Raw genomic sequence first — 18,470 nt, forward strand, 5'->3', positions numbered from 1 at the left:
GAAATGCTGATGGGTAGGTCGAGCCAAATCAAAAGAAACAATATGTCAAAAGAAGCTATCAAAAAGGCCTATCTGCAATATCTTAGGAAGCGGTAAAGGTATTAACTTAAACTTTCAGGGCCACTACTATTGCTGCTACTGTTGCGGCTGCAAATGAGACTGGCTGTGATTGCAACTGTGACTACTTCTAACTGCAACAACTTGCAGCAGTGATTGCGACTGCTTGCAATTGCTACTACATCTATTTGTGACGACTTTCGTGGAATTTTGAGGGGGATGTTGAATTTCGAAACTTTAATGTTGAAAAAAAAAACATCACCTTAATGTTTTGGTACTTTGATGAAATTTATATGTGAAAAAAAAATTGATTTTGAAGTAAGGAACATAAAAAAACTTGGCAATCAAAAACGAACAAAAATTAATAATTAAAAATGAAAAAAAAAATCCAAAATAGGTTTTTCAAAGAAAAGTAAATGCCATATTAAACTTCAGATCAGCAGAAATAAATTCCTATAATAATTTAAACTCAAAACGACCAGAAACTAAATAAACAATCATAGCAAACAAACATACAACAGGTAGTAATCAAAATGAATAAATAAATAAATCTTAAAACGAGTAAAACTTAAATAGAATATGCAAATCAAGCTTAAAACGAACAAGCCCACTACAAACATGAGTTTGACTACTGACCCACTCCCTAGCTGTAAAAGTTTAAAGCCTATTGCGTCATTTCCGCTTTACTGAAAACTACGTGTGTCTAGAACAGTCCTTGGAAAGAACTAATAAAATTAAACTGAATAGATATATAATTATGTTAATTTCTGAAAGCTCAACAGTTCAAGATTTTATATTATATTTTTACTTTCAATGTTGTAATAAGAATAAAAAAAATATTTGTAATATAATTTGTTTTCGTTGAACATACCATTCATTGTAATATAGTTCTTTCTTTAATAGTACTTTCTGGTCGTTTTGAGTTTGAATTATTATCGGAATTTATTTCTGCAGATTTAAGTTTAATATGGCCTTTACATTTCTTTGAAAAACATCTTTTTCGGAAAGTTTTTTTTTAAATTAATACCTAATAAAACTGAAAAAAAAAATCTCAGTCATACGACAAGACAAAATTTAAAGATTTTCTTTGATTTAATACGCAATCTTTTAACTAGCGGATAAGAATATTTGTAACTATATTTCTATGGTTCTGGCTTTAACTGGCCTTAGTTTTGGCTATGTTTTTATGATTATGTTCTTGGGAAATTATATTTTATAAAATACAGATTACTGTATTTTCTAAGATTTCCATACATTCGTACTTGCTTCAAATTGAGCACTCCAATATTTATGCAACTGACTGAAGTTTTAATTTACTTGTCGACTTTTCCTAACATCCTATCTGATTGAAAGACAGCTAAAAAGCTTCTGTCTTCAAACAGTTCGTGGTAATGTACTGTAAGTAAGGAGTGACCCGGCACAATAGTAAATGAAACTCTAAAAAGCGGAAATTTGACACTAATAGATACATCAAAAAATCAGATTTCACCAGATCAAGTTTCATCAAGTTTAGTCTTACCTATCTAAAGTTACGTCCCTGAGAAAATTTTCCTTATTTTCGAAAAAAGGGAAACACCTCCTAAAAGTCATAGAACCATAATGCAAATCACACCACCAGATTCAGCATATCAGAGAACCCTACTGTACTGGTTTCAAGCTCCTATCCACAAAAATGTGGAATTTTGTATTTTTTGCCAGAAGAAACATCACGGATGTGTGTTTATCTGTTTTGTTTTTTTCCAGGGGTGACCGTATCGACCCAGTGGTCCTAGAATATCGCAAGAGGGCTCATTCAAACGAAAATTAAAAGTTCTAATGTCCTTTTTAAGTGACAAAAAATGAAGGGCACCTAGGCCGTCTCCCACGCTCATTTTTCCCCCAAAGTCAAACGATCAAAATTTTGAGATAGCTATTTTGTTCAACATAGTCGAAAAATATAATAACTATGTCTTCGAAGATGACTTAACCCTTTAAAGTCCCTGGGGAAGGTCTGGAAGTTATGAACTTTGCCCATTGTTTACATATAATTCTGGTTACTGGGAAGTATACATACATTTTCAAGGGGGGGGGGGTTCGGTACTGGGGTGGGGGACGGGGCTTATGTGGGAGGATCTTTCTATAGAGGAACTTTTCATGGGGAAAGGGACACTGTTATGAAGGAAGCGCCGGACTTCCCAGCATTATTTAAAAACACGTCAGAAATTAAATTTAAAAAAAAATAAGTTTTTTCAACTGAAAGTAAGGAGCAATATCAAAACTTGAAACGAACAAGAATTATTACGTACATAAGAGGATTCACCCGTAGTCAATACCTCGTTCTTTACGCTAAAGTTGGGGGTCATTCTTAAAGAATTGGAACAAAATTCAAATTTTAGCGTAAAGAGCGAGGTATTGACTAGGGGGCGAACCCCCTAATATACGTAATAAAATATACGAATATTGAAGTTCGTTACGTAAGTCAATTCGTAAGCTACGTATATTTATTACAAATAAAAACGTTCGTAAATAAAATTGGAAGTTCTAGTGCCCATTTTAAGTAACAAAAAAAAAAATTGGAGGGCAACTAGGTCCTTTCCTTAGCCCTTTTTTTCTCAAAACTGTCCGATCAAAATTTCGAGAAAGCCATTTAGCCAATAAAAAAGTAAAATTAATATGCAAATTTCGTTTTAATTATGTGAGCCAACATGATATTGTTGATAATGTTGGTGAGCCAACATCAAAACCTGCATTAATTCAAAAACGTTCCGAAATTAAATACAAAAACAATTTTTTTAAACTGAATGTTAGGAGCGACATTAAAACTTAAAACGAACAGAGATTATTCCGCATATTAAAGGGGCTGTCCCCTCCGCAGCGCCTCGCTCTTTACGCTAAGGTTTTTTATTGTTTTAAAAAATAGAGTTATGAGAAAAAGTCAAGCTTTAGCGTAAAGATCGAGGCGTTGAGGAGGGGACAGTCCCTTTCATATACGGAATAATTTCTTTTCAAGTTTTAATGTCGCTCCTTACTTTCAGTTAGAAAAAAACTTGTTCTTTTATTTAATTTCTGAACGTTTTTGAATTAATACAGGTTTTGATTTTGCCTCACCGTACATAAATAATCAAAACGAAATGGGCATATTGATTTTACTTTTTTTGGCTAAACTGCTTTGTCGAAATTTTGATTTGACGATTTTGAGAAAAAAGGGGCGGAGTAGGGGGTCTAGTTGCCCTCCAATTTTTTGGTTACTCAAAAAGGGTACTAGAACTTTTAATTTTATTTACGAACAATTTTATTAGTAATAAATATACGTATCTTACGAAATAACTTACGTAATGAACTTCAATATTCGTATATTTTTATTACGTATATTAGCGGGTTCACCCTCTAGTCAATACCTCGCTCTTTACGCTAAAGTTCGAATTTTGTTCAAATTCTTTAAGAATGACCCGTTAATCACAAAGACCGTTTAATTAGAATAAATAGCTCCTATGAAAGTATTAAAAAAAACTTCAGCGTAAAGAGCGAGAAATTGACTAGGGGGCGAACCCCCTCATATACGTAATAGCATACGTCCGATTTAAGTTTTAATGGTGCTCCTTACTTTCAGTTGAAAAACTTGTTTTTTTATTTAATTTTTTCATAAGACCAGCAATTACCACCTACATACGAACCAAAACCTTCCAGTTAACTGCTAACACTCCTTTGTGATTTTAGCATACATCTTTGAAAGACTGCAAAATAACACAGAACCAAGAAAAAATATTAACAAGTCACGCTTCTACTGCGGATTCCACTACGTTATGAATTATTTTGATTGGCTATAAAAGTACTAAAAAGGCTTTTAACAGAGGCGTCATGAGAAGTTAAAATCTTTAAAAGCACCGCAATGTAATACAAAATACCTAACGAGCATCTGTAGCAATTTCTAGTTGATTAATATAGAGAGTTACTCGTAATACGACGCTGATTACAAGTTTAGATATGCTGCGCCGAGAAGTCAACCCTTAATGGGTCAATGAGTTTTAGGGCCATGGACCATTGACTGTTCTCCCAAAATTACTAATGGTGCCCAAAAAAGAGCCAACCCCAAAAATCACATTAAAAATCCCTTTTACCGCTTTTCGAAGAAAAAAAAACATGAATAACGTTGAAACATGAAACATGAACAACATACCAAGTAGCATATTCTAGGGTTGGCCTAACATTGGTTGTTATTTATTTGTTGTTTTTTTTCTCACAGAAAAAAAATTAAATGATTTAAAGTTTATCATGAATTTAATTTGTTCTTTTTAATTTAAAATGAAAACCCATTAACAAAAATGAAGTTAAAATTAGTACAAATTCAACCAGAATTAACATCTCAGATTCCGTCTGAAATCCGCCCAAATTTATTTGTCTCCGATCGGCATGCAACTAACTGTGCATATGCAGAACACTGGACAAAACAAACCAAAGAGGGAAAAATATTTGGGTAAAAAAGACACAGTACCGATCATTGACATCCCAAAATGGTCAAAAATTGTTTTCCTCTAATCGGCTTGTATTTTTTACGGTAAGAACACTGGACCAAAGAGACCTTAATAGTGACAACAACTTTAGGTAGACAATTCCAGTTGTGTTGATTCTTAGCCCTCAAAATTTAATTTTCGTTGATCTACTTGAAAATTTCTCAAAACCAAAAATTAAAGAAGCAAATCTGATTGTATTGAGCCCTTATATTTTTTGTTGTTTTGTCTTTTTTTTTTAAGACAACAACATGGAACTCTTTTTTTGGACCAACGATCTTGACATGTCCACAAAGAAAAAGGCAATTGCAATTAAATGGAACTCTTTTTTGGACCAACGATCTTGATATGTCCACAAAGAAAAAGGCAATCGCAATTAAATGGAACTCTTTTTTGGACCAACGATCTTGACTTGTGTACAAACAGGCAATTACAACAAAACAAAACCTGAAACGAAATTCTTTAAATAAAATGATGGATTAAGACGCGTGCACATTCATAATCATCTACTTCAATCCATATGAATAAAAATCTGCCTCCACATTCGCCCTAGTTTTACAGCATTATATATATGCTTATATAAAAAATATTATATAAGAATTATGGCACAAACATGTGGCTAATCGAATATTCTGGCAGCTTATTCAAATTCTGTCAATTTTTTTTTAATGTCATTCCAACGTTTTAGTTCTTAAGCAGAAAAAAATTTTAAAAATCCTTTTATTAATGAATATTAAAACTATACCAACTAAAAAACAAAACAACTAGTTTAAAGAAGTTTATCAAAGAACAGGAAGGAGCCACATTAAAACCTAACACGAGAAGAAACGAAATCATTAATGAAAACAAAATTACTATGAACGAAATAAAACCAAAAACGAACAAGAACTAAAATCATCACATCAAACATACAGACAAAAGATACTGCTATGGATTTAAATCTACGGCTCCTAAAATAGCGCCTTACCATAATATTTTTTTCAATATCCTTTTTTTTCAGGGGGGGGGGGGGTGGGGGGCAAAATAGGTTGACCCGATAAACTTGCGTTAAGAGCAAGCTTAATTAACGCAAACTTGCGTTAATTAAGTAAATTACACTACTTTAGACTACATTAGGGGGCGCGTGTCCCCTCGCGCCCCCCTATATTTGAAAAATAGATTTATATAAATATAAATAAATCGTGTATTTTTGGTATTTTTGTTCGTTTATTTTAATCTCTGTTCGTTTCAGGAGCCGTCGATTTAAATCCATAGCATCTTTTGTAATCCATAGTATCTCATGTAATCCATCTTTTGTAATACTTTTGAAGAAATAGAAGCGTTTGATATATGTCAGATCCAGTATTATTCTTGAACATTATATAACAAAATGGTAGCTTGAGCTAGTATTTTTCTGTATTATTCCGTATATGAAAGGGGCTGTCCCCTCCTCAACGCCTCGCTCTTTACGCTAAAGTTTTTTATTGTTTTAAAAAATAAAGTTGTGAGACAGAGTCAAACTTTAGCGTAAAGAGCGAGGCGTTGAGGAGGGACAGCCTCTTTCATATAGGGAATAATTTCTGTTCGTTTTAAGTTTTAATGTCGCTCCTTACTTTCAGTTTAAAAAACTTGTTTTTTTTTTATTTAATTTCTGATCGTTTTTTAGTTAATGCAGCTTTTATTTGTATAAAAATTTTACTTTTCTTTTGCTAAATGGATGTCTTTACAAATTAACTTACGCAACGAACTTCTATATTCGTATATTTTTCTTCTGGCAAAAAATACAAAGTTGCAGATTTTTGAGGATATGAGCTTGAAACCTATGTAATAGGGTTTTCTGATACGCTGAATCTGACGGTGTGATTTTCATTGAAATTTTTTCACTTGTAGGGGATGTTTCCCCCCTCTTTAAAAAATCGAGTAAATTTTCTCAGGCTCGTAGCCTTTGATGAGTAATACTAAACTTAATAAAATTTATATATTTAGGATCAGCATTATAAACACATTCTTTTGATACATTTATTGACATCAAAATTTCGTTTTTAAAAGTTTCGATTACTATTGAGCCGTATCGCTTGTTTTTTTATTGTTTTTTTATTACGTATATGTTATTACTCATATGAAGGGGTTCTCCCCCTAGTCAATACCACGCTCTTTACGTTAAAAGTTAAAAACAATTTTGATTCAGAAACCCCTGAATCACAAAGGCCGTTTAATTAGAAAAGATAGCTCTTTTGAAAGTACTAAAAAAAAACTGTAGCGTAAAGAGCGAGGTACTGACTTGGGGGAGAACCCCCTCACATGCGTTATAATTTCTGTTCGTTTTAAGTTCTAATATTCCTTCTTACATTTCAGTTTAAAAAACTTGTTTTTTTTTTATTTAATTTATGATCGTTTCTTAAATAATGCTTGGAAATCCGGCGCCCACTTCATAGAATTGTCCCTTACCCCAAGGAAACATCCTCCACAGAAATATTCTCCAGAGTAACCCCCTCCTCTAGCCCCCCCCCTCCAGAAAAAAATCCTTCCTGAAAATGGTTGTATACTTCCCAATAACCAATAAATAATGCTGGCAAGTCCGGTGCCCCCTTCATGGCAATTTCCCTTCCCCCATCAAAACTTCCTTCATGAACAGATCCTCCAACATAACCACCGACCCCCCCTTACCACCCACAACCAGAAAAAAAACCAGAAAACGTCTGTATACTTCCCAATAACCAATACTAAATGTTAACAATGGGTAAAGTTAATAAATTTTAGCCCTCCCTTTGGGAACGTCGGGAGATTAAGTCATCCTAAAAGACATATTTATCATATTTTTTACCATGCTGAACAAAATGGGTATCTCAAAATTTTAATTGGGTGACTTTGGGAAAAAAATAAGCGTGGGGCAGGGCCGATTCATCCTCCATTTTTTTGGTCACTTAAAAAGAGAAATATAACTTTTAATACAGGATCCCGTTAGTCGATCTATAATAGTCTAGAACCACTGGGTCGATACGATCACCCCTGGGAAAAAAAAAACCAAAAACAAACAAACACATAAATACACAAATAAACACGCACCCGTGATCTTTCTTCTGGCAAAAAATGTAAAATTCCACATTTTTTTAGATAGGAGCTTGAAACCTCTACAGTAGGGTTCTCTGATACGCTGAATATGATGGTGTGATTTTCATTAAGGTTCTATAACTTTTAGGGGGTCTTTCCCCCTTTTTTTGAAAATCAGCCAAATTTTCTCAGGCGCCTAACTTTTGATGGGTAGCACTAAACTTGATGAAAGTTATATATTTGAAATCAACATTGAAATCTGATTCTTTTGATGTATCTATTGGTACCAATAACCCGTTTTCTAGAGTTTCGGTTACCATTTAGCCGGGTCGCTCCTTACTTACAGTTCGTTACCACGAACTGTTTGATTATGGAGTTTCAACTTTTCTTATATTTGAAATCTATTTTTCAAATATAAATTTATTTATATTTGTCCCACATATATATATAAATCACGTCCCCCATTAAATTTTCCCTATTTTTTTCCATGAAAAAGAAATGACATCTGGGTGATAATCAATGAATTCTTACTATGGATTTAGTTAGATTACAAAAGATGTTTTGGATTTAAATCGACGGCTCCTGAAACGAACAGAGACTAAAATAAGCGAACAAAAAATACCAATTAAAAATGGGTTTCAGACCATATTTTAGTTTTGGAAATAATTTGCAAATGCGTTTTTACAGACCTGATTTACGTTTTACTGTACAAATTCTTATTTTACTTAAACTATTTACATTGCAAACAGAAAAAGAAGATGAAAGAAATTGTATGAAGTGCAGGGATGGGATTCAGGCTCGGAAAAGGATACTAGTGTATCAAATGCAATCTAGTTTTTAATCGGATTATCAATTAAGCCCATCTTAGAGACCTAATTGGACTCTAAAAGTAGCCCTTGAAATTAACAGATTTCAAAAGATATAATCTCACAGGTCTGCCATCTTTGATAACTAATCCTGAGTAATTCTTTGCCACCGAATTATTTTCAAAACTATCCTAATCTGATTATATCATCCTTAATAGCCTTGCCTCTGGGATGCCTTCTTAAAGCAGTCAAAGCAAATGCACTGTGCTGAGAAAATCGTATACATTACAGCCAAGTACTAATGATAGTACATTTTTGAAAAAAAATCATTGGTCGTGGGTAAATATCAGGGCTGTATCCCGGGGGGAGGGGGGTACCCGGTTTGAATCCCTGAAATGTTTTTCTGACTCATAAAAACGCAACAAAAATGGGTATAAGCAAATTTTGTATGCGTTTTTTTTTAGTTTTTTTTGTGTAACCCCCCCCCCGAAATTTTTTGGGGGTATAACCCCATCCAAAAAAAAATCCTGGGTACGGCCTTGGTAAATATACCAGCAAGACAACCACCATGACTGAAAAATAAGTAACAAAATGAAAAAAAAACTCTAGAGATTAAAGAAAATACACTAGAATAACATCTATGAGGACGCAACAATTGCAAACCGTCGAACAATAAGTAAAGAGTAACAATGTCCTGCGATAGCATATTAGGCTGGCCGTCCAAAATCCAAAGAGTTAATGTAGTTTTTTCACTGTTTTGTGACATACAGGGCTGTGCTGTGAGGTGAGAGGCTAATTTAAGGGGTGGGGGAGGGTTAAACTAGGTTCCCCCTTTTATCGAAAATCAGGCAAATTTTCTCCGGCTCCTAACCTTTGATGGGTAAGAGTAAACTTAATAAAACTTAAATACTTAAAGTGAGAATAGAAATCAAATTCTTTTGATTACATACTGGTATCAAAATCCCGTATTTTAGAGCATCCGTTACTATTGAACCGGGTCGCTCCTTACTTACAGTTCGTTACCACGAACTGTTTGATTAATTAAAAAAAACCTTTCCCCAAAAAGTTCCCTCTAAATTCCATTTCTTCATACATGGTAATATTTTTGTTGTTTTCAATTTCAATTTCATTCTTTACTTTTCATCTAAATAGGAGCAAGTCAATGCGGGGGAGGGCATTGGAACGTTGCCACCCCCCCCCCCCTAAGACTTTGAAAACTACCTTTTTAGGTATTTTAGCATTTTTTGTAAAGATAAAAAAATTGCCCTCTAGCTTTTAAAAATACATTCCCCCCTCCCTAAATGTTCTTGAATTGAAACTGCTTGAACAAGTAGCAGTACAACAGACAGTTCTTACTGTTCTGAAGCTTTGAAGGAATATACAATTCGTGAGTAATTCATTCAGTAAGTCTCCGCACCACTGCAATGATTTTATTCTTGAAAAATAGCTTGTGAAGATTACATCATGATAGGAACGATAGGAGAAGACCACACATATATAATGATTACTTTAATTTACTTTTAAATTACTATTAAATTTACCCCCTCCCCTCCCCGCGGAAAATAAGGCTTTCCAAATTTGATAATTTTATTTGAGTTTTGTTTTTTTTATTTCCTTAGGGGGAAGAATTTTGGTACTTGTGTAGCCTATTATTCACCACTCACTCAAGTTTACGTTTGTCCCTAGACAAGACTAAAATTTACACTTAATCCATACAATAGGCTTCAAATAGCTAAGATTTTGTATTTTCTTTAGTTAATAAGACAATACAAAAGGTTTGTATGGCTTTCACCAATTGTTGAGATATTTCATTCCGGGTTTTGTCAAGATTTACCCAAGCTACTCAGCATAACCTATTTTGTCCCAATGCTTTTTTATCTAAGGATTTTAATCAATGCTTCAAGCTTTTCATTAGTAATTTTCACAGCAACAGGGGTTTCGTTTTTTTTGGGAGGGGGGGGTATTGGGAGCAGTTTTCAGTATACTGTGGGGAGTCACCTGAGGAATGATTGAAATCTAGATAGTTCTCTTAGTTTTAATTGGCAAATTTTTTTTTTTTTTTGAGACCACACATGGTACTTTATCAATATTTTACTAAAAAAAAAAAATTAAGAAAAGCTCGGTTTTCTTTTTTACCAAAATTTATGTCAATTTCTGAACACAACTTAAAAAAACTTCCGAATTTGTTTTGATAAAAACTTCCATTCAATTTATTCTTAGGCAAAATTTGAGCTACTATTGGAATAAAGTTACTATTAAATTACAGCTGAATAAATGTTTCTATTGAGTGGCATATAAAAGTAGACATAAGTCGATACTACTTTTTACTGTTTTGATTAATTACCCCCCATCCCCGACCTTAATAAAAATTCCTACAAATATACCTTTGCCTACATGGTCCCGGTAATTCGGGGCGATGAATTTCGCGAGATTAAAAGGAATCTACACGGAACCCATGCCATTCTGAACAATCTATATCGGGGGCCTATTCTGTTTATTATAAAACTTTGGGCTATTTAACCTATTTAGAGGGAGGGGTGTTTTTTTTATGTTGCCCATTATAAATCATTTTTAATTACAAAATCAAAATGAAAATTGGAATGAAATTTGAAAGTTAGAATTATGAAAATTGGTTATGCCATTTCTTAAGTTCCAAATGAAATCTTGATTGCGCAAAACGCTTCTCATTTCAATACAGTCAAAAAAAAATTCTAATTGAATTTTAGTTTTGTTACTTAAAGCCTCATTAAATATTGCATCTGTCCAGTACTTTCAGTGACTTATTTGTGAAAATCTAAGATCTTATATAGCCAGTTTTACGGGAAAACAATAACAGAGCAAGTAAGTACGTAGTGGTGGAGAAGAGCCTTCGGAGGCTCCTCCCACGAAATCGCAGGATTGTTATGATTTTTCCAATAACCTCTAATAGTTTCCGCGTAATTCGCCTGCATGTTTTTGGCATCTTTACGATCTTATCAACACCGCCCCCACCCCAAAATTTATTCTTATACGTATGCACCGGCAGCAGAAAGCCTACTTACTTTTTCCAATTCATCTTCGCTAACGTCAATAATTTCTCCAGTTGTTGACTTCACTTTCCTTTTTCCATCCGACAGAGTCAGTTGCTGACTTTCAACATCTGACGGCTTTAGAAAAGTAACCAGAGAATAGCCACTGTTGTGAGGAAGCCATACTTTCTCTTCATTTAACCATGATCTCTCTCGGGATAGTTCATCGTCAGATTTTGGCTGTAATGAAAAACAGTTTAGTGTTAACCTTATATTTCAATTTTTAATAGCTTCAATACTCCTTTGATTTAGGCGGCATAAAGACTTTTAGACTACAAACTTAAAACACAAGCACTGTTTGCAACAGCATTTAGGTAAATTACATCTACCAACCCCTTTTATCAAGGCCGTACCCAGGATTTTTTTTTTCGGAGGGGGTTATACTGAAAATAATTAGGGGTGGGGTTGGGTGGGGGGGGAGGTACACAAAAAACTCAAAAACGCATACAAAATTGGTTTATATCCATTTTTGTTAAGTTTTTAGCAGTCAGACAAAAATTACGGGGGGGGGGGTTCAACCCCCTCCCCCACTCTGGGTATGGCCTTGCCTTTTATGATTCTTATAAAGGTTGATTTGTCTTAGCATTAGGAAGCTCCACGTGTAACACCACTAAAAGAAATCTTGTACCTACCCTTCGAACCTTTCAAGGACGAAGCATAGCCATGCAGACATACCATCTCCAAGGAGAAAAGTATCCTAGCCAAAAAGCATTCTAAGATCTGCGCTATACTCATCAACACACACCTTTCCATGTGGTTCGAACGAAGGTGGTGTTCTGGGGTCAACAATAAGGGGTTCCAAAAAAAAACTTTAAAATATGCGTTAGAGACCAACAAAACCACCATATGTACTATTTCAGCAAGTCCAATAATCTTCGCCAATACACCAAAATCACGCAAGGTTCAATGAAGGATTGATGCCTGGTTTTTCAGCGTAATGTAAGTGCCCAGAAATTCAAGAAAATTTTAATTTCAGAGGGGGGGGGGGTGGACAGGCCCTGAGGCTCCCTGGATTCATCCACGGACCCTGTCTTAATCTGAAACACTGAAATGATGTTATTGAATAAAAGGATGAATGCTCAAATGAGCCTCATTTTAATTATTTGGCTGGATTCCTTGCACGAAAACCATCAATTACGGAGAAGTAACTGAAATTCCTTGAGAATAAAACAAAACTTTATTACATATCAAGGTAAAACAATCAATTTTTTGACAGAGCTTAAATCATTTAACATTCTCTTTTGAAGGTCTTCTCTTTATTTACTGAAATAATATATAATAAACCCCTAAGACGGCTCTACTCAACACTTTTATGGCATCTTAAAAGGATGTTATCGTCATCTGTATTGTGCTCGGGTAATTTATGGTTGCTCATTACTAAAAAATGAGAAATTTGTTTCTTTTTCTTTGAAATATCCGGGTTCAAAACAGTAATGAATCCATGATAGCAGACACTGATTGTTTATTCTTTGTTCTTCACTTCTGTTTTTGACTGGTTGCAATTTTCGCTGGCACAAGTATTCTAACTGTATATTTCTTTGTTCTTCATTTTCGTTTAAAATTACCTTAGAGGTTTTTTCAAAACCTTTACCTTAGCTGCTCGGATTGGTCTCGTCACATTTGATGGTCTAGCTTGTATATTTATCTTCTAGGCATTTTGAAACTGCTTGAAACACCTTTTGTAAATAGATTAATTAGCCTACACTTGATATTTTTTACTACTTAGCCATGTTCATTTTGTAATATTGCATGAATCATAGATATAAAAACGATACGTTCACTCATAGGAGGGGGAGGGGGGATGATGTAACTTATTCTCTTGAAATGTGCTCATAAATATGTCGTCGACCGTATGATTTTTCCTGTCAATAATATGTTTCTTGTTTAATTTTGCCTGCATAATAGATACTTAAATGATACAACTACTACAGAGGCAAATATGGCATATGTATGCTCTTGAAATTTGCCAAAAAAAAAAAATATGACGACACTCACGGGATTTTTTTTCAAAATTAAGGCTCTTAACAAATTTTCTCAAACTCTTGGCCTTTATAGATCGGCTTTTTAGGCCAGAAAATCATACAATGCTAATTTGCCAAAAAAAAAAAAAAAAAAAAAAAAAAAAAAAAAAAAAAAAAAAAGCCATTTACAATTATTACTCGTTTAAAGAGAATATATATATATATATATATATATATATATATATATATATATATATATATATATATATATATATATATATATATGTTTTCTACTTGCAGGCTTAGTCTATGTGTATTTTAGCAATGGAAAGTAGCACTATGCCTTGAAGCAACAATATTTTGAATACAGTATCAGAAATAGTTTAAATTTAACATCTAGACAAGGTCTTGAAGCCAATAGCTCTAACTTTTAAGTAACTTTTAACATTATGTTTCTTGTGTAATTTTGCCAACATCATTGATACTTAGAATGATACAACCACTACAGAGGCAAGTATAACGTATGTATGCTCTTGAAATTTGCTCAAAAATATGACGGCACTCACGGAATTTTTTTTTCAAAATTAAGGCTCGCAACGAATTTTCTTCAACTGTTGACCAGTACAGATCGTTTTTTTAGGCCAGATAATCATAGAATGCCAATTTGCCAAAAAAAAAAAAAAATATGGAGCCATTTTCGAGAAAAAATGCATAAGTAAATACATGAATAAGAACATATACAATTATTACTCGTTAAAAGAGATTATATATATATATATATATATATATATTATATATATATATATATATATATATATATATATATATATATATATATATATATATATATATATATATATATGTTTGAAGGCAAATGCTCTAACTTTTAAGTGGTTCAAATTTCTGCGAAGAAGGCAATTTTTTAATGGCTGCACTACTGCTGAACTCTCAAAAAGGAGCTCAGTTATATTTACAATTACACCAAAAGCTGTAATAAGTTGCTGATTATGAGGGTCAACGAGCATTTTAACAAAACATAATTTATCTGATCATATTGGGTATTGAGAAGACAGCTATAGTGTTCGGCAATCTAAGTGCTGAGAAGGCAAAACACCTGCACACTTTCATTTTTATAAACATAATACATTTTTTTCAATGAAAGCCCTCTTTTACCAGCAGAACGGTGCATTTATTTCTAGCGGAGCGACAATCCTGTACACAAGTCAAACAGAGTTTTTGTTATGGTCTATCTAATTTGACTCCAGGATCTGCAGACACCTACGCTGACTCGATATGCTGCATATAGCCGGCCTCTTGCCTGTAACTCAATATGCGTTCACGGCTGATTCAAAAGGGTTTATGCTATTTGGCGTAAGTTTTACAACAGAGCGAGAAGACTGGAAATCAGTTGTGGGCTCTTCACCCGAAAGCAACAGCTAGTTACTTTATAAATGAGGGTTTTTCGTGTTTCCAATGCGTACAATGAAACAGCAGGATATTAAAACATTAAATTTCGAATCATTTCTTAAAGGGCTAAAAGGAGAAAAAGCAAGAATTCTGGAAAACTTAAAAATCTCCATGAATCTTAACAACCTGAGGAAATGCTAAAAAATCAAACACCTTCTGAATTCACACAGCTGACGAAAGACCGTTTCCCTAGTCGGAGAAAAATTATTCCAGATTTTCATGAAAACCCGATCAACGTCATACCTGATATTCAAAAATTTCCATAACCTATTCTTTCTGTGATATGTCTGACAGCATCGATTCTGATTGCGCATAAATTTCATTTTTTTATAAATGCCGACTTTGTGCTTTAGCATGCTACTCCTGCATTGTTTCATTAAAACCGTTAAATTTTTTAAGCTATTTTTTCTAACAGCGTCAGACTTAATGACTACAGCTATTCATCTTTCTCTGAATGAAATATCGGTGCATTTGACATTCTTTTTTAGTTCTTAGTCTCAAGGACATTGATATAATAGTAATTCCACTTAGAAAGGTTAATCAATCCTATCAAAATGTCTACTGAAATCAAAGTATAATCACCTACGGAACAAGTACTGACAAAACTCTCCAAAAGTGACCCCGCGTACCTAGGCGCCTCTAGACGCAAAATATTGTACTACTTAATCGCTCGCTCCGAGCCAAAGTACTTTGCTCCGGCCAATAATTATGCTAGAGCGTGATTCAGGCGACGAGTGACCGGGATGAATTGTGTAACTACGGTTTTTAGTTGCCAGGTTCGCATGGGTATACAAAGGGTCACTTTTTTGTGTGGAGAGGATAGGTTTTGTCAGTTCTTGTTCCGTAGGTGATTAACTAGGTGACTTTGACCGTAGGTGACTTTGACTGAAATGGAGCAACTATACATAACCAAAAAATGACTAAACAATTGTCAAAAGGAAGAACATCAAAAGGAGAAAATACGTCAAATGGAGAAATTTTTCATGATAACAAAATACGTTAGAGATAAACTGAATATTTCGAATAGGTCACCAGGGCCTAACCCAGAAGCTTGATTGAAAAAGGGGTAAGCTGTTGATATGTAGCTTGCAGCAAACCAACCTCCGCATTAGACTAACAGTATCCAAGATTTAACCATGGTAAAATCAATATTTTATAATCGAGGCAAAAGACAGAATTTTAAACTTTGGGATTTCCAAAAATATCAGTCGCTATTTCAGCTATCACTATCAAATGCATTACGCACAGAAGACAATGCAGCAAAAAAAAAAAAAAAACTAATGGGCCAATTGCACATAGCATAAAGGTTGGTGCACCAGAATTAAGTTAAATACCTTAAGGTGTAAAAGGCTATGAATAAAATTCCAAAACTTTCCGCAAATGCTATATATATATATATATATATATATATATATATATATATATATATATATAAAAAAAAAAAAAAAAAAAAAAAAGCGAAACAGTGGTCGACCACCATGCCACGTTTCTTCGCACAATGCATGATCCAATCAATACCAGGCCAGGCTACCACCACCTTGTGTATACTTTTTTGCAAGCCTCTCGGCAGCAAATACAAAACATCACCCGCTGTATTTCAGACAAGCTAGAATGAGATAGCAGCGCAACTCCAACGCACCTTCCCTGATAAATAAAAATTAGATTGCCTTGTTATTTGTTTTCAGACCAAATAATTTACGCTACCATTGCAGAGTCAATAGCCTAACTTCGTGTTAACATAAATCATCGACACAACAACAACAATTTTTTAAAAGTAACTAGGATTCTAATCATAAAGCTCAACACCAATTTCAAAAATCTCCAGGGCGTATATCGCAAATACGAATTCATCAAATATTCACCTTTTTAAGCATAAACCGCCACACAAGACGCAAGCCTAGCCCATAATCGCCAATGATAACTGCCAATTACTGAGATATAAACGACTACATATAATTGGATAAACCATTTTTATTTGCAGCCGTTGAGCAGGGGAAGGTATCAACATTTTCTAGTTCCGGAAGAGAAAGGATGGACCCGAAATAAATAGCATGAAAAACGCTTCTACTATCCGACTTAGAAAAATGCGCCGATGGTAATTTTGCCAACCTAGCTATTTCATAGATGAAAGTGTTTGTAGTTGAGGTTTTTTTCGGAGGATGTTAACTTAGTGTTTCTTATAAGCAAAGAAGGAAGTTATCTGCGATTGTACGATTTAAAATAACCTGCATTTGAACGTGGAAATGAAAATTTCTAATTAATTGAGTTCCATGGAAGCTGAAAACGAACTTTTCAGCTCAACATCATCCAAAACTCTTTGTGGAGTATTTCATAGGATACGTCTACACTATACCAGTATAGCCATGCACTACACACGTAAGTCTATAATAATTTACCCACGTCAGAGTCCCTATCAAAGCAGGAGAAACAAGGTCAGTTAAGATTTCACCAGGAATACCAAATTAAAGAAAGCATGTCTTACCAAAAAAAGGCAATGTACCTATGAAGCAAAAGTTCACTAGCGCTGTCTTATATGTGTTTTCATCATCATTTATCAATAAATTTTCGTTAGTTTCTTGGATGTCTTAGGTGATTTAGTCAGGGCATCTTCTCTGGGGCAATTTAAAATAGATGGCGATGCTGTTTATGCAGAACTCGTAAATTTACCGAATCTCCAATTTTTGCACTTCACAATGGTAAATAGTTCGACACTAAGTTAAGCTATCTTTATTTACGGATCGAAACCATACTTTTAAGCGATGGCAAATAATACATCACCCTATGTCATCAACTAAAAACAAAGACAAATCTTGGGGAATAAGAGTGGAAATTAAAAACATAAAAATAAATTTTCAGTAAGATACTTAATAAAGGATAACAAAACTTAAATTAACGTTATATTATCATTACATCGCAAATTCAAAGTGAGGAACCAGGACACGATTAAAATGGTATAACTTGAACAGTTTTCTACCATCAGTCTTTTGAAAAGCATTTGAAAATTTAGGGTAAAACTATTTGGGTTACAAAATCAAAGACATCCATCGTAATCTTCTGCAAACTATACCACAAATAGAAAAAAAAATGTCGCATTTGAAATAAGCGCTGTAGCAACTGTGAGACATGGTCACAGTTGCGGAGCAAAATGTGTAACTTTTTCAGGTAGGTAAACACTTCTTCTCGTATGTTCTGCTTCACCTGTACCACTTGCCACGAGAATAAACAGCTCTAAAAACAAGTTTTATGCATTAAACCCAATGATAAAATGAATACACTACAAACTGTTTTAGACAGTTTAATCCACCAAGTTCCTTTTTTGATCACATATGGCCATAAAGGATTTCAACCGTGAAGAAATATCTTAACCAACAAATGAAATAAGACCTCAAAGCTCATACTGCAGTTAGTTCTAGGAGGGAATGCAATACACACTACCAAATCGGACACAAGTATTCCTAGAGACACAGCTGCAACCTTGTGTGTTAATCTCTGGCATATTTTAGCGGGAGCTGGATAACAACAATATAACGTTTTCAATCAGTTAGTGGTACCGAACTACAAATGCTAATAGTGACAAAAAGTCTAAAAAGAAGT

General features: G+C 34.0%; 1 protein-coding gene across 3 annotated transcripts in view; it reads right to left on the reverse strand.

The window, feature by feature from the left end:
- Mhcl (Myosin heavy chain-like) overlaps positions 1-18,470 on the reverse strand; it is a 363,403-nt gene that overhangs the window by 232,933 nt on the left and 112,000 nt on the right. For all 3 annotated transcript variants that reach the window (XM_089086598.1, XM_089086597.1, XM_089086596.1), the window contains one exon: positions 11,422-11,628. In XM_089086598.1, the coding sequence (XP_088942724.1) occupies positions 11,422-11,628 (207 nt within the window). The remainder of the gene's footprint in view (positions 1-11,421; positions 11,629-18,470) is intronic.

The sequence above is a fragment of the Artemia sp. Qi Xiang Cuo genome, chromosome 3 (genome assembly GCF_049724085.1).
Source record: "Artemia sp. Qi Xiang Cuo chromosome 3, ASM4972408v1, whole genome shotgun sequence".
NCBI lineage: Eukaryota > Metazoa > Arthropoda > Branchiopoda > Anostraca > Artemiidae > Artemia > Artemia sp. Qi Xiang Cuo.